This window comes from Oncorhynchus nerka, linkage group LG2, assembly GCF_034236695.1.
Source record: "Oncorhynchus nerka isolate Pitt River linkage group LG2, Oner_Uvic_2.0, whole genome shotgun sequence".
Taxonomy (NCBI): Eukaryota; Metazoa; Chordata; class Actinopteri; order Salmoniformes; family Salmonidae; genus Oncorhynchus; species Oncorhynchus nerka.
In genome coordinates, this window is record NC_088397.1 from 60,257,024 (window position 1) to 60,280,502 (window position 23,479).

Genomic DNA, 23,479 nt, shown 5'->3' on the forward strand with positions numbered 1-23,479 from the left:
AGATGAGACCTTAAATTGTTGTGAATCAGACCCCAATTTGAAGTGGTCACTCATATTTCATGTTTTCCCTCAACATTAGTTCACATTATACTCTGGCAACACAAAGCTCAGCCATGGAATGTCTGGGCAGCAGAGTCCTCCTTTCTCTCTCTCTCTCTCTCTCTCTCTCTCTCTCTCTCTCTCTCTCTCTCTCTCTCTCTCTCTCTCTCTCTTTCTCTCAGGGAGGGTCGATTTTTATTTTACAATAGGAACTGTCTTTTAGACGTTTTTATGTTGTAATGGTTGGCCAGGACCAGCTTCCTCTAATTTCTGCAGGCACAACTATGCAGAAAAGTACTCAGCCTAGTGTAGAGTTTGGGACCTTTGTCTTGAGTGGTTATGTCAGTATGTATTTGTTCAGTATACTGTATGAGATGTACTTCTGCATTTTAGATAAATGTCCTTGAAAAAATTCAACACGGATTGTGTTTGTAAGAAATGTATGTTCGTCAAGATAAAGCGCTCTCAACATGAATCGTTGTCTCCTGTGTTACAGTGGAGAATCCATGTCTAGATAAGAATGGTGGCTGCCAGCATGACTGTCTTGTTGATCGTGGAAAGGCCCACTGTGAATGTAGAAATGGGTACAAGCTGGCAGAGGACAGGAAGACCTGTGAGGGTAAAAAATATCTGTTGATTACTGCACTACTCTTCATACAGGGCCAATCATGTCTCTGTATTTAAGTTCTAGCATAGATCTGTATAGACACTTAGTTTATCTGTCCCAGATATTGATGAGTGTGAGTCGGAGCAGACGGGCTGTGCTCATGGCTGCCACAACATCCCGGGCTCCTTTGCCTGTGTGTGTGACACTGCCTACGAGCTGGGAGCAGACGGACGCCAGTGCTACCGTGAGTTTGGCTCCTATAATCATCTCCATGGCTTTCATTATTTGACATGATCTGAAATATCTCAACCAGAAGTAATCAGAGTGTCATCTCATGTGTTTCTGTGTGACAGGAATTGAGATGGAGATCGTCAACAGCTGTGAGAGCAACAACGGAGGCTGCTCCCATCACTGCCAGCACTCCACCGGCGGCCCTGTCTGTAGCTGTAACCAGGGTTACCGACTGGAGGAGGACCTCAAGACCTGTGTTGGTCAGTCTAGAGACTAAATTGTACCATTCAGCCTAGAGACTAACCTTCACCATTCAGTCTAGAGACTAAATTGTACCATTCAGCCTAGAGACTAACCTTTACCATTCGGTCTAGAGACTAACCTTTACCATTCAGTCTAGGGACTAACCTTTACCATTCAGTCTAGAGACTAACCTTTACCATTCAGTCTAGGGACTAACCTTTACCAGTCAGTCTAGGGACTAACCTTTTACCATTCAGTCTAGAGACTAACCTTTAACAGTCAGTCTAGGGACTAACCTTTACCATTCAGTCTAGGGACTAACCTTTACCATTCAGTCTAGGGACTAACCTTTACCATTCGGTCTAGAGACTAACCTTTACCATTCAGTCTAGGGACTAACCTTTACCAGTCAGTCTAGAGACTAACCTTTACCATTCGGTCTAGAGACTAACCTTTACCATTCAGTCTAGGGACTAACCTTTACCATTCAGTCTAGAGACTAACCTTTACCATTCAGTCTAGAGACTAACCTTTACCATTCAGTCTAGAGACTAACCTTTACCATTCAGTCTAGAGACTAACCTTTACCATTCAGTCTAGAGACTAACCTTTACCATTCAGTCTAGAGACTAACCTTTACCATTCAGTCTAGAGACAAACCTTTACCAGTCAGTCTAGAGACTAACCTTTACCATTCAGTCTAGAGACTAACCTTTACCATTCAGTCTAGAGACTAACCTTAACCATTCAGTCTAGGGACTAACCTTTACCATTCAGTCTAGGGACTAACCTTTACCATTCAGTCTAGAGACTAACCTTTACCATTCAGTCTAGAGATGAACCTTTACCAGTCTTGAGACTAACCTTTACCATTCAGTCTAGAGATGAACCTTTACCAGTCTTGAGACTAACCTTTACCATTCAGTCTAGGGACTAACCTTTACCAGTCAGTCTAGAGACTAACCTTTACCATTCAGTCTAGAGACTAACCTTTACCATTCAGTCTAGAGACTAACCTTTACCATTCAGTCTAGAGACTAACCTTTACCATTCAGTCTAGAGATGAACCTTTACCAGTCTTGAGACTAACCTTTACCATTCAGTCTAGAGATGAACCTTTACCAGTCAGTCTAGAGACTAACCTTTACCATTCAGTCTAGAGACTAACCTTTACCATTCAGTCTAGAGACTAACCTTTACCATTCAGTCTAGAGACAAACCTTTACCAGTCAGTCTAGAGACTAACCTTTACCATTCAGTCTAGAGACTAACCTTTACCATTCAGTCTAGAGACTAACCTTAACCATTCAGTCTAGGGACTAACCTTTACCATTCAGTCTAGGGACTAACCTTTACCATTCAGTCTAGAGACTAACCTTTACCATTCAGTCTAGAGATGAACCTTTACCAGTCTTGAGACTAACCTTTACCATTCAGTCTAGAGATGAACCTTTACCAGTCTTGAGACTAACCTTTACCATTTCAGGGACTAACCTTTACCAGTCAGTCTAGAGACTAACCTTTACCATTCAGTCTAGAGACTAACCTTTACCATTCAGTCTAGAGACTAACCTTTACCATTCAGTCTAGAGACTAACCTTTACCATTCAGTCTAGAGATGAACCTTTACCAGTCTTGAGACTAACCTCAACCCTTCAGATCAGTTTTAGACAAAACATATCCTAATATCATGATTCTCCCAGTGATGCTTTTTATTGTGTGTTTTGTTTGGCAGACCTGGACGAGTGTGGAGAGGGAAGCTCCTGCTGCGAGCAGGACTGTACCAACTACCCTGGGGGCTATGAGTGCTACTGCACAGCGGGGTACCGCCTCAACTCAGTCGGATGTAGCTGTGATGGTATGTTCTCCCCTTTAAAACCTCAGGATAGTGATTTAGTGGAGCACTCATTATAAAATAATTGTTGAACCTGGATTGCTTCCAGTTGAACTAATATGTGTATATATGAGGCTGTAATATTAGAATCATGTTTGTATTTTTTGGTTTGCTGTACATTGTTTATTACATAAGAACATAGATTCAGTGCTAAATGTCAGTGATTTTGGCTATTTATATCAATTTACCTGACTGAGGAGCAGTGTTTTTGTAAAGTGACTGGACTGTGTGTGTGTTGTGTAGATGTGGATGAATGTCTGGCAGCTAACGGTGGCTGTGATCACATGTGCCAGAACACCGCCGGCTCCTTCCAGTGTTTCTGCCGCCGAGGCTTTCGTCTGGACGAGGACCGACACTCCTGTGAACGTGAGTTTCACCAATCAAATTATATGTTTTTGCTTAGAGCCACACCACCATCATCATGTCCCACTTGGACCTTTTACCCTTATACAATCTCCTCTCTCTCTGGCTCTCTGGCTCTCCCTCTTGCTCTCTTTATCTCTCTTAATCTTTCTCTCTCTCTCTCTCTCTTTCCGCAGCGCTGGAGAATACAGTTGAGGCCCTGTATAGTGGGGGCCAGGATGCCGTGGGGCCCCTGCCTCAGCCTCAGCTCACCCTGCTGCAGGACTACAACCAGCCCCTGGAGCGCTATGATGACTATGAGGATGACGACACTGGAGAGCTGCTGGCTGAGAGCATGTTGGCAGAGAAATTTGGTGAGCCTCTGAACACAAACACACACACTATGGTCCTGTATCTGATTAGCTCTGTGTCTGAGCAACAGGAGGTAAACCGTACGACCTCCTTATTTAATTACTATTTACTGGGCAATGAAATACCCCACAGCAGGTGGCAAATTGGTTAGCAGATTTTTTTGTTTTACATACCTGGGTAGTAATGGGGAAGCTTATAGACTGTGGCAGAGAGCCTTGGGATCTGTTTTGTGTTGTTCCTTGATGTATTAATGTGAAAACAGTAATCAGTATTGTAGTATTTAAGGTCATCTCACTGGGGTTGCTGTGCTAGGAAGAATGTAGTTGATGATGGCAAATCCCTAACCACAAACAGATTTAGTTCTGAAATGTGATAATCAATAACGTCTTTGTCTTGTATGCAGTGTGTCTGAACAACACGTTTGGCCATGACTGCAGTCTGACCTGTGAAGACTGTTCTAACGGAGGGCTGTGTGGCCCAGGGAGAGATGGATGTCACTGTCCCGATGGATGGACAGGCCTCATTTGCAACCAGAGTCAGTATCTGCTCACAACAAACACATACAGACTGTCAACAAACTGCACTCACAACACTGTACATTATCAATCTTATGTCTGTGTGTTTTTCTGTGGAACAACACATCTCTGTATGATGGATAAAGATAGACATTTTTATTCCATCCTAACAGCTTGTCCTGAAGGATCCTTTGGCAAGAACTGCTCATTTCCCTGTAAGTGTATGAACGGAGCCACCTGTGATCCTGTTAATGGGAACTGTCGCTGCCCACCTGGCGTCAGTGGAGACATGTGCCAGGATGGTGAGTAACTACTGGTTAACATATACTGTACAAAAACACTCTCTCAGTCATTCACTCTATTGAAAAGTTCAGTTGCCTGATAGCAATGCTTTATTGTCTGTAGGCTGTCCTAAGGGCTTCTATGGGAAACAGTGCAATAAGAAGTGTAACTGTGCCTGTAACGGGCGCTGCCACCGCACCTACGGAGCCTGTCTGTGTGACCCTGGACTCTACGGGAGGTTCTGCCATCTACGTGAGTCACTCACTGTTGACCCCTCACATCTCACCTTTCACCACTACTCATATTCATTACTCACATTATTCATTCAGTTCTTATTCAATATTCTACATGTTATCTCCCTCCTTCCCTATCCAGCATGTCCCAAGTGGGCCTTTGGACCGGGCTGTTCAGAGGAGTGTCATTGTGTCCAACAGAACACTCTAGAGTGTCACCGTCGCCATGGCACCTGTGTCTGCAAGCCCGGTTGGCAAGGCAATGCATGCAGGGAAGGTCAGTGCTGGCTGCTGGGACCCGAAGTTCTTATCTACAGTATCTCCAACAGTGTTGTAGTGCTCTATGTGTTTAACTCTGATCACGTCCCCCCCTCCCACCTCAGAGTGTGACCCAGGCACGTTTGGCCCAGGCTGTGAGAACAAGTGTGAGTGCCCGTTTGGACTGTCTTGTGATCATGTGACTGGGAAGTGCCAACGTCTGTGCCCGGCTGGTCTCCGTGGAGACACCTGTGATCAAGGTAGGTTGTCCTGTTGGTCCCATGGGATAGGCATTTCATGTCATGTTGGTCAGTTTACAGTACCGAATGTGGCTTCTTTTAGGAAGACTAGCACTGTCTCTGTCCTCTCCTCTAGCCTGTCCAGAGGGGAGGTTTGGGCCAGGCTGCCCTCAGGCCTGTGACTGCTCAGGGGCTCCATGTGACAGAGTGAGTGGCCAGTGTCAGTGTCCTGCTGGAACATCAGGAAAACGCTGTGAGAATTGTAAGGAAAAAACCTGGTGATACTATATTATTCATAACATTGTGATAATGATGATGACACTAACACATACTCTTGCTGTGTGCTGCAGTGTGTGTGGAGGGATCCTGGGGCACGGGCTGCCATGAGGCCTGTCCAGTCTGTGAGAATGGAGGAGTGTGTGACAAACACAACGGAACCTGTTCCTGTCCTCCTGGGTACATGGGCAGGCTCTGTCAGAACTGTGAGTTTGAGCGAATCAATGGTAGATCTGTGATTGAAGATTTGTGGTAGTTTGTGGTAGTTTTGGTCTAATTTTAGAAAGAGATGTTAAATGCATGATGAGCAGGCCTTTCTAGTGGGTCATGAAAACACCAACCACACCACATTCTCCTCTGTCTGAGGCACAGACATGTCATAAACTATGTTCTCATCAGCTGTGTTTTTACACAGAAGGATAAACATTATTCCGGTATAACCAACGGATTTCTTGTTAAATGCCTTCTGATGTTTGTATGTCATTTCAACCAGTGTCATGGAAACTGTATGGTATTGCAATATGTGTGTTTACAGTATGTACGTAGAGGGTGTGTGACTCTCTGGCTCACCGTGCTTTATCATGTGTCTGTGTGTGCTGTAGCATGTCCGGCAGGACGGTTTGGTGTTGGATGCCAGCTGCGCTGCGTGTGTGAAAACAGTGGGAGCTGCCACCCTGTCACGGGCCGTTGTACTTGTAACCCTGGCTGGGCAGGACATAACTGCAGGAAAGGTAGAGAGGGTGTGGCACTGAGTCTCAAATGAATCCAGAGAAATTAAAAATAGCTTACAGAATCTAAATCATTTCATTAAAAGGTCCCCTGTTTGTTTGTTTCCTTTTCAGCCTGTGACTCTGGGCGCTGGGGAGTGGACTGTGCTGAGAAATGTGACTGTAAGAATGGGGATGGGAGCTGTGACGCAGTGACAGGCCAGTGTAACTGTGAGGCCGGCTACACAGGGACACAATGCCATGAAGGTATGGCTCCTCAAGCAAAATATCTGTTCGAAGGTTGTTTCTTTTCAGTCTGCATTCTTAAATTCCTATTGTGCAGTTGCAGTACTGTCTCATAGCATGTCGCTGTCAAGCCCTGCTGTAGTTGTGTCTTCTCTGTGTCTCAGAGTGTCCAGTGGGGTCTTTCGGTCTGGGCTGTCGGCATCACTGCCAGTGTGACAACAAGGGGTCATGTGACCATGTCAGTGGAGCATGCATCTGCCTGGTGGGCTGGACTGGAACCTTCTGTGAGAAACGTAAGAGAACCTCCCAAACTCCCTAAAACCTACAACCCAAATTATATAACCGTACCATAGCCTGAACTGTATCTATAATCCAGTACAATTAGCCTATTGGAATCATTGGGTTATTATGCTGTATTGTTTGCTGAGATGTAAAGGCTCTGTGTGTTTGTTTAGCCTGTCCCCAGGGCTTCTATGGGGCAGACTGCCAGGAGAAGTGTGTCTGTCTGAATGGAGGTCACTGCAACCATGTCACTGGGACATGTGTGTGTCCAGCTGGTTGGATCGGTCCCACCTGCAAACTGAGTGAGTATTGGACATCCCACGCTTCAAAGAGCCTGCACCCTGTGCAAAATAAACTATTTCAAATCCCAGACATATTACATATGTGTTTTGCATTGGTGTGATTGATGATTGATTCTTTGTAAGTTAACAGTTTCGTATCTTTGCCTTGCAGCATGCCCGGCTGGTTTCTATGGGGAGGGCTGTAACCAAACCTGCGGTTGCCATAATAATGACAACTGCCACCCGGCGAACGGGCAGTGTGTCTGTACACCTGGCTGGACAGGGCCCAGCTGCTCACAGGGTGAGTGTGGAACTAGAGTAGTACTCCTAACTAGCTATGCACAATAATATAGCTTGAGTCCAACCGCTTTGAACAGAGGTTAATGAATGAGTTCTGTATAGAGAAACCATAATGTAGTGATAATGGGTCTACCATTTTCCCCCCAGAATGCCCAGTGGGCTTCTATGGGGCGGACTGCCGTCAGCACTGCCTGTGTCAGAATGGAGCCAAATGTGACCGAATCAGTGGGCAATGTACCTGTGCCAACGGGTGGATGGGCGCAGCCTGCGGGCTAGGTGAGTGGTACTGAAAGAGCCACGCTTAGAGTCACCATGAACCTAGCTAACCCTACTTACTCATGGCTTATTCAGACCTATATCACATCATGTTCTGGGGTTGTTTACCTAAAGCGTTATCCAATCAGGATGATCCTCATTTAGCACCAGCTCTACTAGAAATGCAGGCACTGGAAAACCATTAAGGCTCTGACTGGAGGGGTCTGGACAGCGTGCTTAAGGATAACATTACCTTAAATGCTAGAAACCATTTAGAACAGTGGCCTGTACTTTGTTTTACTGTATTCAGGAATCAAATTAGTCTCAGTCCTAATTTGTCCTGGTTTAACTCATTTGTTTTTGACTGGTGGTGTTCCCTGGCTGTCTGTGAGACAGAGCTGCACCTCAGACCGCAGACAGTCTGCTAGACCCCACAGTCTCTTGTCTGCCCTGTAACAGACTCCACACAGACGCTGCAGTTCACCACCCCAATGTACTCTACATCACACACTATCCTCCCACAGCGCCCATATAAACTTCTCAACAGGTTCTCCATGCCAAACTCACCATCCTACTCTGGGCACAGGAAACCTCTATTTGTGCTGCCGATGCGGTGTTACCTAGCCACTCAGTGGTTAATTACCACCTAGTGCCAACTTTCTGCTAGGTCAAACCACAGGGTTTGGAGAAGGTATTGCTATCCTCAGCAGAAATACCATAGGTTTCTATGTTAGCCTGTGGTTGGTTTGCCTGCTCTGACATGCGATGTCCCGTGTTCTTTCCTGACATATCTCTGTGGGTTGGTGTGTTGGCGCCACAGAGTGTGTATCAGGGCGGTTCGGGGCCGACTGCCAGCAGCAGTGTCAGTGTGAGAATGGGGGCCACTGCGACAGACAGACGGGCCAGTGCAACTGTGGTCCTGGCTGGGTCGGAGAGCGCTGTGAAAAAGGTGAGAAAGAGTGACAGAGAAGTGGACATATACTGTCTTAGTCATCATCAATGTTGTGAGGTGAATTAATTCACAGGTTTCCGCTGTACCTTCAACACAGCGCCCTTTTGTGAGTGATGGTTGTTGTCACATCCAGTCTCTGAGTTCCTACTCTGTCTTTTTCCTCCACTGCAGCCTGTGGGTCAGGCCTGTTTGGAGCTGGCTGTGAGGAGAGTTGTCAGTGTGAGCATATAGCCCCCTGTCACCACGTTACTGGGCACTGCCTCTGTCCACCAGGTTGGAGGGGACCCCATTGTGATAAAGGTGGCCTACTGAAAACAACTTTTTCTATTATCCCTGAAAGTATTTTTAGCCATACCTGTTTAGGATTTTGACTCTCCCTCCTTTTTACCACCAGCCTGTTTACCTGGAACCTATGGCAAGGGCTGTGTGCAACGCTGCACCTGTCCCCAGGGTACTTCCTGTCACCATGTCTCTGGGGAGTGTGGCTGTCCCCCTGGACTCACTGGCAATGGCTGTGAACAGAGTGAGTCCTGTACAAACCTCTCAGCGCATGTCTTCTGCTTCCGATTGGCTCATTCAACCCCCTGTAACTATTGCTATAAAATTAGAATATGTTCTCAGTCAAGTTACCTGTTAAAAAAAGGGTCAAATTAAAAAATTAAAAACTCTGTCAGTCTGGACTTTCAGCTGTAATGTCTCGCTTTTCATGTTGCTTACCTTGTCTGTCTGTCTGTCTGTCTGTCTGTCTGTCTGTCTGTCTGTCTGTCTGTCTGTCTGTCTGTCTGTCTGTCTGTCTGTCTGTCTGTCTGTCTGTCTGTCTGTCTGTCTGTCTGTCTGTCTGTCTGTCTGTCTGTCTGTCTGTCTGTCTGTCTGTCTGTCTGTCTGTCTGTCTGTCTGTCTGTCTGTCTGTCTGTCTGTCTGTCTGTCTGTCTGCCTGCCTGCCTGCCTGCCTGCCTGCCTGCCTGCCTGCCTGCCTGCCTGCCTGCCTGCCTGTCTGTCTGCCTGCCTGTCTGCCTGCACCACCAGCCTGTCTGTCAGGGACACATGGACTCAACTGTAACCAGGTGTGCCAGTGTTCTGAGACCAACCAGCTCTGCCACCCAGTGACTGGGTTGTGTTACTGCGCACCAGGCTTCCAAGGTCCTAAATGTAACCAGGGTATGTATTGTACACTACCCCCCTCTGCTGGTAATGACACCTTCATAACCTTCCATAGGGGATGCCATTACTCTATCTTAAAACCGTTTGGTATGTGTTTTGGGTACCCAGAGTGTCAGGAAGGTTGGTATGGCACCACCAGCCTGTCTGTCAGGGACACATGGACTCAACTGTAACCAGGTGTGCCAGAGTTCAGACCAACCAGCTCTGTCAGAACGCACCAGGCTTCCAAGGTCCTAAATGAACCAGGGTATGTATTGTACACTACCCCCTCTGCTGGTAATGACACCTTCATAACCTTCCATAGGGGATGCCATTACTCTATCTTAAAACCGTTTGGTATGTGGTACCCAGAGTGTCCACGAGAGTGCCAGTCTGTCCACCTCTGGAACCTGTGAATGCACAGCAGGGTTCATCGGAGCACACTGCAACATCAGTGAGTTCATACTCAGCTCTTTATAGCACTGAGTAAATGTAACACCTCCACAACAATCATAGCTTCTGAAGTAATATTAGAAAAACCATGGTCCTTAATCTCCTGTACCCTGTTGAAAGCGTGCCCAGCTGGTCGTTATGGGCAGGACTGTGCCCGCGTGACACTGTGTGGAGAGGGGGCACAGAATGATCCTGTAACTGGTAGATGTCACTGCAGCCCTGGGCGAAGAGGAGAGGACTGTGGACAAGGTAGGTTTTCTCTAATGAATCGACTTGAACAGATCACTACGTGTGGAAGTATTTTTACAACACAAATAGGACTCTGTCTGTCTATAAGTTAAAGGTTTGTAATATATGTGTGTGTTTGAACTATGTTTGTAATATGTGTGTGTGTTTGTTATGTGTAATATCTGTGTATTGGCAGGCTGTGCTCCTGGTTGGTTTGGAGAGGACTGTGCTATCCTCTGTAACTGCACTAACGGAGGACTGTGTGACTCTGTCTCTGGAAGCTGTACCTGTGGTCTGGGCTGGACTGGGGCTCACTGTGACACAGGTGAGAGATACTGTACAGTGCACCTTTGCAAAAGCATAGGAAAAAGCTTTGAATGTAATAACTCAACTCTCAGTGCTGGTTTTCATTCAGAATATGGTACACTGTAGTTATGCTGCCTCTCTGTGTCTGTCTGTGTGATAGAATGTCCTCCGGGGACATTTGGAGGTAACTGCCAGCTGAAGTGTGACTGCTGGAACAATGGCACCTGTGACAGGGTGACTGGAACCTGTCAGTGTGGTCCAGGATACTACGGACATCAGTGTGAACATGGTGAGTGACATACACACATGCGCACACACACACACAAACACACACACACACACATGCAAACACAAACACACACACACACACGTCAGCACAGCATTGAAAAACACTGGCCTGCAAGGTAATTCTATTGTCTCACCAGCTCACACAGCGCTCCTCCGTAATGGACATAGACATAATTGCGCTTAGCAAATCTCAAAATGAAAGCACAAAAAAGGAAGCTTGCAAGTAGTAGAAGTGTCTTTCATACTGTTTCTAAAGTGTCCTGGCCCTGTCCTCAGCGTGCCCCCCTGGTCTCCATGGCCCTCTGTGCCAACTCCAGTGTACCTGTCTGAACAAGGCGTCCTGCAACCCCTCCACTGGGTTCTGTGTCTGTCCTCCAGGGTACCATGGCTCCCGCTGTCACAGAGGTGAGATCTCTGCCTTATGCATTTACTGAGCTGATGGTATCTAGGTAGATGATGATGACTTTGAGTTTGAAATGTAGGCCTTCAGACAGTATTTATTCATTCTAATTAGGGTGTTGCTCTTACCCCACGTCTGTTTTCAGAGTGTCAACAGGGCACGTTTGGTGTGAACTGTGCCAAGTCATGTGACTGTGAGGAGGGCACGCCCTGTGACCCTGTGAGTGGCAGGTGTCTGTGCACCTCAGGCAAGACTGGACCCAGGTGTGACACTGGTAAGACTGAGGAGCATTCAGAATGTTCTATGTGATGGTACCTCAGGTGGCGATCTGTTTAAGAGGCCTTTTCTAATTATGTTCTGGTGTCTAATGAGTTATCGTCTTACCTATGTGTGTGTGTGTGTGTGTTTGTTGTCAGCCTGCAAAGCAAACCGCTATGGGCCAGACTGCACAGAGAGCTGTGTGTGTTACAACGCGGCTCACTGTGACCATCGGAACGGCCGCTGCACATGTCTCAACAGCTGGATCGGACTCACCTGTCAGGAAGGTAGTGATGAGTGACTAACACACACCACACTGCCCTCACCGCAGCAGGCAGAGTGTATCTGGTGACAGAGCTGTAATGAAGCTGGACTGGAACTGAACGTTTCCCCTGAGTTAGAAAAGAAACAACTGGTTTTAGTGCTGACACTTGGTTTTGGCTGCAGGGAGGTTGAACACATTGAGGTTACACATTTCTTCCGTTCGTGGTTCTGGTTGTGTTGTTGTTTGTCTGTAATGAGTGTGTCCTGTGTGCTGAGATACAGGGTCGACTGACAGCTCCTCCCCCTCTGTGTGTGTGTGTCCTCAGGTGGGCCTCCACGCCTCCCCTACAGAAGCAGGAGGGAGGATAACGCACATCTAGACAATGCGTTATAGCGCCCCCTTTTGGTCGGAGGCTCCAATCACCAATGAGCCTCCGACTGGAAGAGGCTGGGGCAGCACAAGCTTCGCTGAAGCCGAACTGAATTAAAAGGTTGGATATTATTATTTCAGACATACACACCCCAACGGGACAGGATACTGCTGCACCCACAGGAGCTGGATGACAGACATGGAGAAATGGACTCGAAGGAGAAATGTTCTCAGTGTTTGCTCTACGGTGGATAATGCTTTGGTGTGTGTGTATGCTGTGAACTGTGCAGGGCTTTCATTGTTTGTGTTCATGTGCATACTGTATGCATGTGCATCTCCCACTCAGGCATGGCCTAACTCATCAGTGATGAGGTACGGTATGTTGTGACCCCCTTTCTGGTAGTTAGAGGGCGGCCAGTGTTTACCAGGACTAGGAGCTCTATTCATTGTGTGTCGCTGAAGCGTTCAATTTAAAGGTAATGACCTATTGGCCGACATCTGCAGCGTTTCCCTTGCATGCAGTGTCTGCTAAAGCAGGAACATTGCCTTTAAATTCAAATCAAGCTGTACACACTCCCCCCTGGACAAACCACGCGGGATATAGATGTGTTTGGCGACAGCTGCTGAACATCCAACACTAACACTCATTTTTTATTTCAGAGATTCACCGACTCACTATTGTACTTGATATTTGTTTTGTATACTAAGCAATGCTATACTATTGTATGTATTTGTTTTGTATACTATGCAATGCAATGCTATACTATTGTACTTGATATTTGTTTTGTATACTATGCAATACTATTGTATGTATTTGTTTTGTATACTATGCAATGCTATACTATTGTATGTATTTGTTTTGTATACTATGCAATGCTATTGTATGTATTTGTTTTGTATACTATGCAATGCAATGCTATACTATTGTACTTGATATTTGTTTTGTATACTATGCAATGCTATTGTATGTATTTGTTTTGTATACTATGCAATGCAATGCTATACTATTGTACTTGATATTTGTTTTGTATACTATGCTATACTATTGTATGTATTTGTTTTGTATACTTGGCAATTCTGTAGTGTTTTATGCTTTGGTTTTTGTCATTTCCCCCAGAAATGTTCATGGAATATGTGGATAAACAGTATACATGTGGCAATATTATACAAATCCCATCACTTCTACATCATATACTGTAAATGATTCATTATTTGAATCTGTCCTTATGAATGAGCCATCAGAGCCAACATAACCCAGGTATCTATGCTTTTGGATAGTAGTGTGAGGTGAATCCTATCAGACAATGCAAAGTGATTTGAGCACCTGAAAAAGCGCTTTCAATGATATTTCCAATCCAGTATAATATTTATGTCTATTTGCAGTGAATACCATAAAGTTATGTTTGATATTCTGTACTTTATATGAAGCGACTTGTAGTAAAAATGTTGGTGCTATGGAGCTTTAATCAACTATATGTTGACCAGAAGACAGTATACTATCTATATATTGGTCAGTACATTTTTGTTTACCAAAGTATGTTTGCGTGGGCGATTCTGATTCATATCCTCAAAGTTTAGAGTTCACCCCATTGGATTGCACAATGATTCAGGAGACACAATAGAACTTGAGCAGACAGTGGGCTCAGCCCAGTCATGGTAAACAGTACCTTTTTGTTTTTTGTGTATAAAGTGCTCTTTACATATATTTATATTTTATACAGTATATTGTATACAGTTGAAGATAATGCAATAGGTGAGTGTATTCTGTCTATGACTGGAGTCAAGAGGATGTTCTAATCGGGACACCTAGTAAATAACACACAATCAATGAATGAAAAAGTCAAACACAGGGAACTGTTTTTACATTCTTATTTTTTCATTGTCATTTCATTAAAGACGAAGCTGTACATCTGGTCTAAATGCAGATTGAAGCACAGTGCAGTTAGCAATGCCTGCAAATGAAAAGAAAGAAAAGGCAGAGGTGACCACAACCATAAATATAAAGGTCAAACTATGTACATACAGGAGATGACTAGCTAGGGCATCATCACTGAGAGAAGGTAGTCTGCCATTGCATTCATTGGCGAGCATTCTGCACAATATACACAATACAAATGAATTGCTTATTTTGTCTATCTTTACACTGATACGATATTAAGAGGAAAATGCAGCATGTTGAAAATGAAAATAAAAAGACACTTTTATTCTCCCTCTTCTGCTTCTTCTACGTTAAAGGCCCGAACATACAAAAATAATCTCTAACATACGGCATTCTGTGAGATGAGCATCATTCATCTACAGGGCTGGTTTCAAAGGTTTCTGAGCTGATAGTAACATCAATACTATGATATGTATGGAACAGTGGCTGTGGAAAGGGAGGCTGTCAGAGGGCAACACTGGACAGGGAGACAAGAGAGCCTGCAACGATGAGTCTACTCACTAAACAGCCTGACTCACACACCTCAAATTCTTATAAAATCATCCACACTGCTTGTCTAGCATTATCCACTATGTCAGTAAGGAGCAAGCTCTTCCAAGAGTGCACTTCACACGCTGTTGTGTTGCCAGAGTGGTCCTGTAAATAGAGGAGCTCTGTGGTGCTCATCTCTCTCTACAGAGCAGCCTCTCTCTCTACAGAGCAGCCTCTCTCTCTACAGGGCAGCCTCTTTCTCTACAGCGCAGCCTCTCGCTCTACAGCGCAGCCTCTCGCTCTACAGCGCAGCCTCTCGCTCTACAGCGCAGCCTCTCGCTCTACAGCGCAGCCTCTCGCTCTACAGCGCAGCCTCTCGCTCTACAGCGCAGCCTCTCTCTCTACAGCGCAGCCTCTCTCTCTACAGAGCAGCCTCTCTCTCTATAGAGCAGCCTCTCTCTACAGAGCAGCCTCTTTCTCTACAGAGCAGCCTCTCTCTCTACAGCTCAGCCTCTCTCTCTACAGCGCAGCCTCTCTCTACAGCGCAGCCTCTCTCTCTACAGCGCAGCCTCTCTCTCTACAGAGCAGCCTCTCTCTCTACAGAGCAGCCTCTCTCTACAGAGCAGCCTCTCTCTCTACAGAGCAGCCTCTCTCTCTACAGCGCAGCCTCTCTCTACAGCGCAGCCTCTCTCTACAGCGCAGCCTCTCTCTCTACAGCACAGCCTCTCTCTCTACAGCACAGCCTCTCTACAGCACAGCCTCTCTCTTCACTTAGCAGCCTCTCTCTACAGCACAGCCTCTCACTCTACAGCGCAGCCTCTCTCTCTACAGCTCAGCCTCTCTCGCTACAGTACAGCCTCTCTCTACAGCACAGCCTCTCTCTACAGAGCAGCCTCTCTCTCTACAGCGCAGCCTCTCTCTCTACAGCGCAGCCTCTCTCTCTACAGCGCAACCTCTCTCTCTACAGCGCAACCTCTCTCTCTACAGCGCAGCCTCTCTCTACAGCGCAGACTCTCTCTCTACAGCGCAGACTCTCTCTACAGCGCAGACCTCTCTCTACAGCGCAGCCTCTCTCTCTACAGCACAGCCCTGGGGGCGAGATGGAGCTACATTCAACACCATCACAATTATCACCAGACAAATCAGTGCACAGCTCTGTGCATGTACGTGTGACATTGAATTGATAGTGTGACAAAGACCACCAAATATGTCTAGGGAAAACTCATTGTGACAGTGCCTTTGAGCTTTTTATTTTATGAAACATTTCTGCTGCACATTTCCGGTCATTTCGCTCATTACCTGACAGACAGTAAGACAGAAAATCATGATACATTATGAAACTGTTTTTTTTTTCTTCTGGGAAAACCACATTGGCTTTTGCCACTAATTCCCTCAAGACATAGTACCAGACAAATCAAAATGTACAGTTCACATTTAACACAGACGCTAGAAAGATTTGTTTCCCCTCCACACACACACTTTGACTCTGTATCTATGCCAATTATTTGTTGTCTGACCCGAGGCGTTAGCATCACATACACACCTCACTCAATCTGATTCTCCAAATCTCCTCTTCACTTTGCCTGAGAAGCATCTACACTTCACTCATCATGTCAGTTTCGCCCTACTCACTGACACTACAGGGCCAGGTCACACCATGGTTCACATCTACATACAAAAAATACAAGTTACTTGATGCCATATATACAATGATAAAGGTCTTTGTGTAGTTTCTAGAGTACACTTCATTATGTATGTAACTGTATCCTGTCTAAAGTTATGATGGTTTAAACATGAGTGTTACTTTGTACAAAATCAAGCATGACTGTACTCCCCTTTTTTCTACAGCAAATCTCCAATATGTACATTAGAACATTATTATCCTTTTTAGTTCATCATTGGACATTATTTTCAAAGGTTAAATGTGTAAAAATGATTTAATGGATTTCATTTATATATATATTTTAAAGTATTCAACCTAAAAACATTTAAATAACTAAAAGAAAGGATATTTGTACGTAGTTTAATATGCAAAAAGATTTTGTAATTCAATATCCCCTCAATCTCGTCACCTTTCAATTTGACAGGCGAAGCACAGCCCCTCCATGATTGACATCCCTTCAATCCAATGACACAAGGGCAAGGCCTTGCGGAGGGTAACGGAGTCATACTCCCACTATAAAAAAATAGGCATATCTTTTTATAATCAGGGCCAAATCTTAATGCAAATATATGCATGTGTAGGTATTTGTTAGTGCTTTAACGCAATATTAACAAGTAATTGTTCAAATATATCTTTCATGCAAAATATTGATTAGTGCTTGGTGATGGAGTCACAGCTGTCCAGAAATGAAACAATACTTACTTTACATGATTTTAAATCATTTTATGATATGATATATATCATATGGCTCCATGACACATATTCAATCAGGAAATTGTCCTAGAAATATCGATCCAGAGATCATTTTACTGCAATATGCTATTTTGCATGTTTATAACGCCGTTACCACGTAACTCTGTTACCGGAAATCTCTTTTTATTATCAGTATTTTCATTATGAAATATTGCATCAAATGATACCAAAATTGGTCTTGATATAGTCAGCTAAGTACTTATGATATAGTCAGCTAAGTACGTTATCAGATATGTTACATTAATGGATTATCACTAAAGAACTGCATGTTACGCAGGTTTGCATATACCTCCCCAAAATATGTTAACTGGCTGTGACTCCATTACCAAGCACTAATAAAAATGTTTGCATGAAAGATACATTTCAACATTTACTTGATAGTATTGCATTAAAAAAAACGAACAAATACCTACAAACACATACATAGCATTAAGACTTGACCCTGATTGTAAAAAAAGATACTGCAAGTTTTTACTGAACGTGTGACCTTGACCTACAGTACTAGAAAACTGAACGTGTTGAACCAGAGAAAGAGGAGTGAGTATTCCTTATATTTACACGTGTTAGTTTACTCTTGTAACCATGACTTTGCTTGGTCTGAATAATCCCCAGAGGCTGTTGGACAAAGGCTCATGCATGGAGGACGTATCACATGCTATCCACTTTGCGCTTTGTCTCACAGTAAGAGAGGACCTAACAGCCAGAGAGTGAATACGAGGGCAGCGGCAGATGTCTTCAGGGTGCAATGTATATGATTATTGAAAATGTATAGATTATCATCTGCCTTCTGAAAATCAACGTATCATTCCCTAAATAGAGTGTACAATTAATGTGTACTGTGTATGTGGGTATAAGCATAGAACAGCATGATCAAGTGATTATACTGTACACGTGAAGAGAGTCAATAGGTTATAAGCTGGATAGTATAGGCTTTAAGACGGTTGCTATACTCTTCCAACAAGCCACACCCACTTAGATGTGGCGTTGAAAGATGTTAGAATATCTTTGGCTCAAAGCCACGTGAAAATGTCCCTGGTTTGACAGTGGACAGGTCCCCATTAGGTGTCCACACATGAAAGAAAGACATGGACATTAGATACTGTTCCGATCCCTGAGCTTTCACTCCTATTGGGCAGGAAGGGCTGCCACTTAAACCAACTAGTGTTTCCGTTGGCCAGGGACTATTGTCAAATAACAGTCTGTTATGAACCAGCACTGTGGAGACCAGACTGACTAAGGGGAACAGGTAGGAAACTGAAACAGGGGAGGAGATCCTACAGTGCAATGACTCACCGTGTGTGATATAGTTGAGTTATTTCATCCTCTCACATATTCTACAACCTCTCAATGACTGAACTGTACAATAGTAAAGTGCTGATTGTTCTGCCTGCGAGGAGGCTGGTACACTGATAATATGTAGACGACACAAACTAACAGCTGTTTCAGAGAAACTGATGTACATATTAAACAGAACTCCCAAAAAAATTATGTGTGGCATACATGTGCAACGGAGTTTTTGTTGTATATTTGTATAAACTTAAATCCATTGGTATGCATTCAGTATTTAGAGAAACAAATGCAAAAAAAATGAAATATCTGGCTGCCAAGCAAGCATGTTTTTTATAAACATATTTTTTCTTCAGTTTTAAAAATACATCTTTCTTCTATCTGTCCTTCCTTCCCTGCAGATGTGACCATCTCTCTCTATTTCTTCATCCTTTTCTCTGGAAGTCTACATGATGCTCCCCAGGGTGGCTGAGGCGGGGTCAGACTCATGCGCCGGGGTCTAATTCAGTAAAAGCTCAAGCAAACGGAGGATCAGGCAAAGGTGGAGCAGCCCTGGAACAGCCCTGCTGGCTGGCGTGGTGGTGAGTTAGGAACGGTAGTCCTTTTTACTGTACGGCTTGTTCCCCAGGATGCTATCTACCTCGTGTGTGATTGAGGAGGATAGTTTGGGAAGAACCTGCAGGAGAAATTACAGATGCATTGAAGGAAACAGAAGGTTCACGTGTATAGATTGCACATACTTTGTATCAAATGCACTGAGTACCCATGCCCATATTGGTTTTACTATCCATGTGGGGAACAAACAATTGATTCCCATTCAAAATCCTATTTTCCCTAACCGCTAACCATAAACCTTTAATTGAACCCTAATCTTAACTCCAAATCCCTAACCTAACCCTAATCTTAACTCCAAACCCCTAACCTAAAACCTAACCCTAATCTTAACTCCAAACCCCTAACCTAAAACCTAACCCTAATCTTAACTCCAAACCCCTAACCTAACCTAATCTTAAATCCAAACCCCTAACCCCTAATCTTAACTCCAAACCCCTAACCCTAAAACTCCCCCTAACCTAAAACCTAACCCTAATCTTAACTCCAAACCCCTAACCTAAAACCTAACCCTAATCTTAACTCCAAACCCCTAACCTAAAACCTAACCCTAATCTTAACTCCAAACCCCTAACCTAACCCTAATCTTAAATCCAAACCCCTAACCTAACCCTAATCTTAACTCCAAACCCCTAACCCTAATCTTAACTCCAAACCCCTAACCTAAAACCTAACCCTAATCTTAACTCCAAACCCCTAACCTAACCCTAATCTTAACTCCAAACCCCTAACCTAAAACCTAACCCTAATCTTAACTCCAAACCCCTAACCTAACCCTAATCTTAACTCCAAACCCCTAAACTAACACTAATCCCTGAGCCTAATTGTAACCTTAACCATAAACCTAACCCTTAAATCTAAAATAGCCCTATTCCTTGTGGGGACCGACGAAATGTCCCTACTTGAAATGTCCTTATTTTACTATCCTAATGAGGACCAGTAACACACACACACTGTACATACTAGGAAATGGGAAAACAATTTATCTCAAGCCAGACATAATGTGATGAAAGAACATAAAACCCTGATGGTTTGAAAATCCCATTAAATGAGAGCATCTTATCTAGCAAAGTAGCAGCGCCGCAAGCTAGCCTCAAATGTCCCTGTTGATTGATACTCTGCTGACCTTATTAACTTGTACAGTAAAGCATCCAAGCATATTACAACAAACTGACTGGCCGAGAGGCAGTACTCTTTCCAGGAAAGACAAAAACAAGAACAATTCTATTATAGATGGTTATGGACAGGGAGAGATGGCATTTTGAACCAATAAGAAATGTTGATTCAATATCAATACTCATTGACATATTATGCAAATCTGCACACTTTCTCTTGCGCAGACACATCCCACCCACCCAATCCCACCTACCTGGACCCTCACTGTGTTCTCGCCTGGACCCTCACTGTGTTCTCACCTGGACCCTCACTGTGTTCTCACCTGTATTGCTGCTATATTCTCCATCAGCTGGTCGGTGTTGGATGCCCCCAAGAGTACGGAGCTCACCCCCTCGTTCCGTAGGCACCACGCTGTAGGGGACGGGTAAACAGCAATGACACCCCCACCATGGCAAACACACAACCCTGCTACCCCCATATACAACACACACACACACACACATGCCTCTTCCTCTCCCACACAACCCTGCTACCCCCATATACACACACACACACACACACACACACACGCACACACACCTCTTCCTCTCCCACATAACCCTGTCCCTCCCCTCCCAACCCTACAAAACATAGACCCCTGCCTCAAACATACCAAAACCATGTACAGTATACCACTGCATCATACACGTAACAAACACCAAATGTCTCTTCAAAAAATATAACTACTAAGTACATGCACTACACATACAGTACACTCACACAAACACACAATGCCTAACCCTTCACACCTAAAACACAACCCCACTGTGTTTGCTAATCTAGTTGTGGGATATTTGATACTGTATAAGAGGAATAGTGTACTACTGCATTGAGACTTTGTGCCAGTGTGTTCAAACCTCTGTGGTGAGGTTCAAACACTGTCAGTGTGGGATTAGAACCTCCAGACACCGCAGTGATGATGAGACGGAGTCCACTTCCAGAAACAGGTCTGACCCTACAGGATTTGATATGACAACCAAGGTTTCCTCAGGTCAGGATGGGATGGCTGTAGTAGTCTACATGGAACTGTCTAACAGATGACAGAGATTATTCACTCACTGGCCTGGCCAACATCCTCTACGAAGTCACACTGCTACTTTACCGTATAACAGCTGCAAAGCTAGGCTACAAACTGTGTAAAATAGCAGGCTTTGGGTAACTAAACGGGTCAAGCTAAGAGGCCTAATGTGTATTTAATCTGTACTTTTTTCCAATGTAGAGAGACTCCCGGGCAGTGGTGGAAAAAGTACCAAATTGTCATAGTTGAATAAAAGTATAGATACCTTAATAATAAATAAATCACCCAGTAAAATACTGGCTACTTGAGTAAAAGTATAAGGTTTTAAATATACTTTAGTATCAAAAGCAAATGCTATGAATAATTTCAAATTCCTTATATTTAGCAAACCAGACAGCACAAGTATTTTTTTATATATATATATATTTTTTTACATTTACAGATAACTAGGAGCACACTCAGACATCATTTACAAATGAAACATTTGTGTTTAGTGAGTCCGCCAGATCAGAGGCAGTAAAGATGACTGTGTATTCTCTTGATAATACTGAACATTTTCCTGTCCTGCTAAGCATTTGAAATGTACTTTTGGGGTTCAGGGAAAATGTATGTAGTAAAAAGTATATTATTTTCTGTAGGAATTTAGTGAAGTAAAAGTTGTCAAAAATATGAATAGTAAAGTACAGATACCCCCCCAAAACGACTTAAGTAGTACTTAAAAGTATTTTGTTTAGTTTTCTTAATACCACTGCTCTCGGGTGACATAAAATGGTGGTCTCAGGACATAACTCTGTCCAGGCTGTTTGTGACAGTGCCACAGAGATTTATAATGATTGGGAGCTACAGTGTACTAGGTGTCTGCTAATGGGCCGTGAAACCTAATCTATGACACTGCATTACAGGTCGGGTGTAAAATGCGCCTTGATATGCAGAGTGAGGTGTTGTGTAGGCCTAGATTTACAGTCTCTCTCTCATCTGCGACACTTTAATAGCTCTCCATGGGGCTGGGAATCTGTCTACAGGCTCATTCCCCCTCTCGACTGTAAATCAATATGGGCCACTCACTGGATTTATGTCTGGCATTTCATGTAACTGCCGACTTGGGGAAATGAGAAACTTCCTCGTCGTATATAGATACACACCACGAGACAGTAAACTAACAAACAAAATCAATAGCAAGTTATTACCACTGGCTTGGATTTAGGAAGAATAACTAGTTAACCACAAACAGACATACAACATAATACAGACAAACATTCTCTAACACACACACACACACAATACAACAGCTGAAAACCATCTGGTTAGCCGCCTGACTGGCAGTGACCGTCCAGGGGCGAATCAAGCGAGAGGCAGAGGGACGAGGAACGGACAGACAGACAGAGAGAGAGAGAGCGGCAGTGTGTGTCGGCGTACCGATGGCGAGCTGGGGCAGAGTGCAGCCCAGCCGCTCTGCGATTGCCTGCAGCTCTTTCAACTTCGCCTGCTGACGCCGGCCCTCCTCGCTCAAGATCTTGTCCTTCAACCACTGGTAGCCCTGTTGAAACAGCCTGCTCAAAAACACAGCCCTGCCCAACACTGAGGCACTGCACCACCTGTGTCGAGCAGGGCCTGCTTTTAAACACGTGACTCTGTTTGGTAGACCAGGGCCTGCTTTTAAACACGTGACTCTGTTTGGTAGACCAGGGCCTGCTTTTAAACACGTGACTCTGCTTGGTAGACCAGGGCCTGCTTTTAAACACATGACTCTGTTTGGTAGACCAGGGCCTGCTTTTAAACACATGACTCTGTTTGGTAGACCAGGGCCTGCTTTTAAACACATGACTCTGTTTGGTAGACCGGGGCCTGCTTTTAAACACATGACTCTGTTTGGTAGACCAGGGCCTGCTTTTAAACACATGACTCTGCTTGGTAGACCAGGGCCTGCTTTTAAACACGTGACTCTGTTTGGTAGACCAGGGCCTGCTTTTAAACACGTGACTCTGCTTGGTAGACCAGGGCCTGCTTTTAAACACATGACTCTGTTTGGTAGACCAGGGCCTGCTTTTAAACACATGACTCTGTTTGGTAGACCGGGGCCTGCTTTTAAACACATGACTCTGTTTGGTAGACCGGGGCCTGCTTTTAAACACATGACTCTGTTTGGTAGACCAGGGCCTGCTTTTAAACACGTGACTCTGCTTGGTAGACCAGGGCCTGCTTTTAAACACGTGACTCTGCTTGGTAGACCAGGGCCTGCTTTTAAACACATGACTCTGTTTGGTAGACCGGGGCCTGCTTTTAAACACGTGACTCTGTTTGGTAGACCAGGGCCTGGTTG

General features: G+C 44.5%; 2 protein-coding genes across 8 annotated transcripts in view; one reads left to right on the plus strand and one right to left on the minus strand.

Moving 5' to 3' along the window:
* LOC115139038 (multiple epidermal growth factor-like domains protein 6) overlaps nucleotides 1-13,140 on the plus strand; it is an 82,384-nt gene extending 69,244 nt beyond the window's left edge. Inside the window, exons 8-39 of the mRNA XM_065021745.1 lie at nucleotides 536-658; nucleotides 768-890; nucleotides 1,000-1,137; nucleotides 2,856-2,978; nucleotides 3,258-3,380; nucleotides 3,554-3,730; nucleotides 4,132-4,263; nucleotides 4,417-4,545; nucleotides 4,649-4,777; nucleotides 4,901-5,035; nucleotides 5,142-5,276; nucleotides 5,392-5,517; nucleotides 5,606-5,737; nucleotides 6,134-6,262; nucleotides 6,374-6,505; nucleotides 6,649-6,777; nucleotides 6,940-7,068; nucleotides 7,220-7,348; nucleotides 7,495-7,623; nucleotides 8,423-8,551; nucleotides 8,726-8,854; nucleotides 8,949-9,077; nucleotides 9,581-9,712; nucleotides 9,824-9,861; nucleotides 10,067-10,148; nucleotides 10,268-10,396; nucleotides 10,572-10,700; nucleotides 10,842-10,970; nucleotides 11,246-11,374; nucleotides 11,515-11,643; nucleotides 11,786-11,914; nucleotides 12,218-13,140. Of these exons, the coding sequence (XP_064877817.1) occupies nucleotides 536-658; nucleotides 768-890; nucleotides 1,000-1,137; nucleotides 2,856-2,978; nucleotides 3,258-3,380; nucleotides 3,554-3,730; nucleotides 4,132-4,263; nucleotides 4,417-4,545; nucleotides 4,649-4,777; nucleotides 4,901-5,035; nucleotides 5,142-5,276; nucleotides 5,392-5,517; nucleotides 5,606-5,737; nucleotides 6,134-6,262; nucleotides 6,374-6,505; nucleotides 6,649-6,777; nucleotides 6,940-7,068; nucleotides 7,220-7,348; nucleotides 7,495-7,623; nucleotides 8,423-8,551; nucleotides 8,726-8,854; nucleotides 8,949-9,077; nucleotides 9,581-9,712; nucleotides 9,824-9,861; nucleotides 10,067-10,148; nucleotides 10,268-10,396; nucleotides 10,572-10,700; nucleotides 10,842-10,970; nucleotides 11,246-11,374; nucleotides 11,515-11,643; nucleotides 11,786-11,914; nucleotides 12,218-12,285 (3,983 nt within the window). The 3' untranslated portion in view covers nucleotides 12,286-13,140. The remainder of the gene's footprint in view (nucleotides 1-535; nucleotides 659-767; nucleotides 891-999; nucleotides 1,138-2,855; nucleotides 2,979-3,257; nucleotides 3,381-3,553; nucleotides 3,731-4,131; nucleotides 4,264-4,416; nucleotides 4,546-4,648; nucleotides 4,778-4,900; nucleotides 5,036-5,141; nucleotides 5,277-5,391; nucleotides 5,518-5,605; nucleotides 5,738-6,133; nucleotides 6,263-6,373; nucleotides 6,506-6,648; nucleotides 6,778-6,939; nucleotides 7,069-7,219; nucleotides 7,349-7,494; nucleotides 7,624-8,422; nucleotides 8,552-8,725; nucleotides 8,855-8,948; nucleotides 9,078-9,580; nucleotides 9,713-9,823; nucleotides 9,862-10,066; nucleotides 10,149-10,267; nucleotides 10,397-10,571; nucleotides 10,701-10,841; nucleotides 10,971-11,245; nucleotides 11,375-11,514; nucleotides 11,644-11,785; nucleotides 11,915-12,217) is intronic.
* A 976-nt stretch (nucleotides 13,141-14,116) lies between these two features.
* The window catches only part of LOC115139056 (voltage-gated potassium channel subunit beta-2-like), a 158,237-nt gene continuing 148,874 nt past the window's right edge, over nucleotides 14,117-23,479 (minus strand). For 6 of the 7 annotated variants that reach the window (XM_029676254.2, XM_029676249.2, XM_029676263.2 and 3 more), the window contains 4 exons: nucleotides 22,576-22,696; nucleotides 20,425-20,513; nucleotides 15,722-19,050; nucleotides 14,117-15,684 (listed from right to left, as the gene is read on the minus strand). In XM_029676254.2, coding sequence (XP_029532114.1) covers nucleotides 18,961-19,050; nucleotides 20,425-20,513; nucleotides 22,576-22,696 — 300 coding nt within the window. In that variant the 3' untranslated portion in view covers nucleotides 14,117-15,684; nucleotides 15,722-18,960. The remainder of the gene's footprint in view (nucleotides 15,685-15,721; nucleotides 19,051-20,424; nucleotides 20,514-22,575; nucleotides 22,697-23,479) is intronic. The other variant, XM_065000732.1, reaches the window with a different exon arrangement.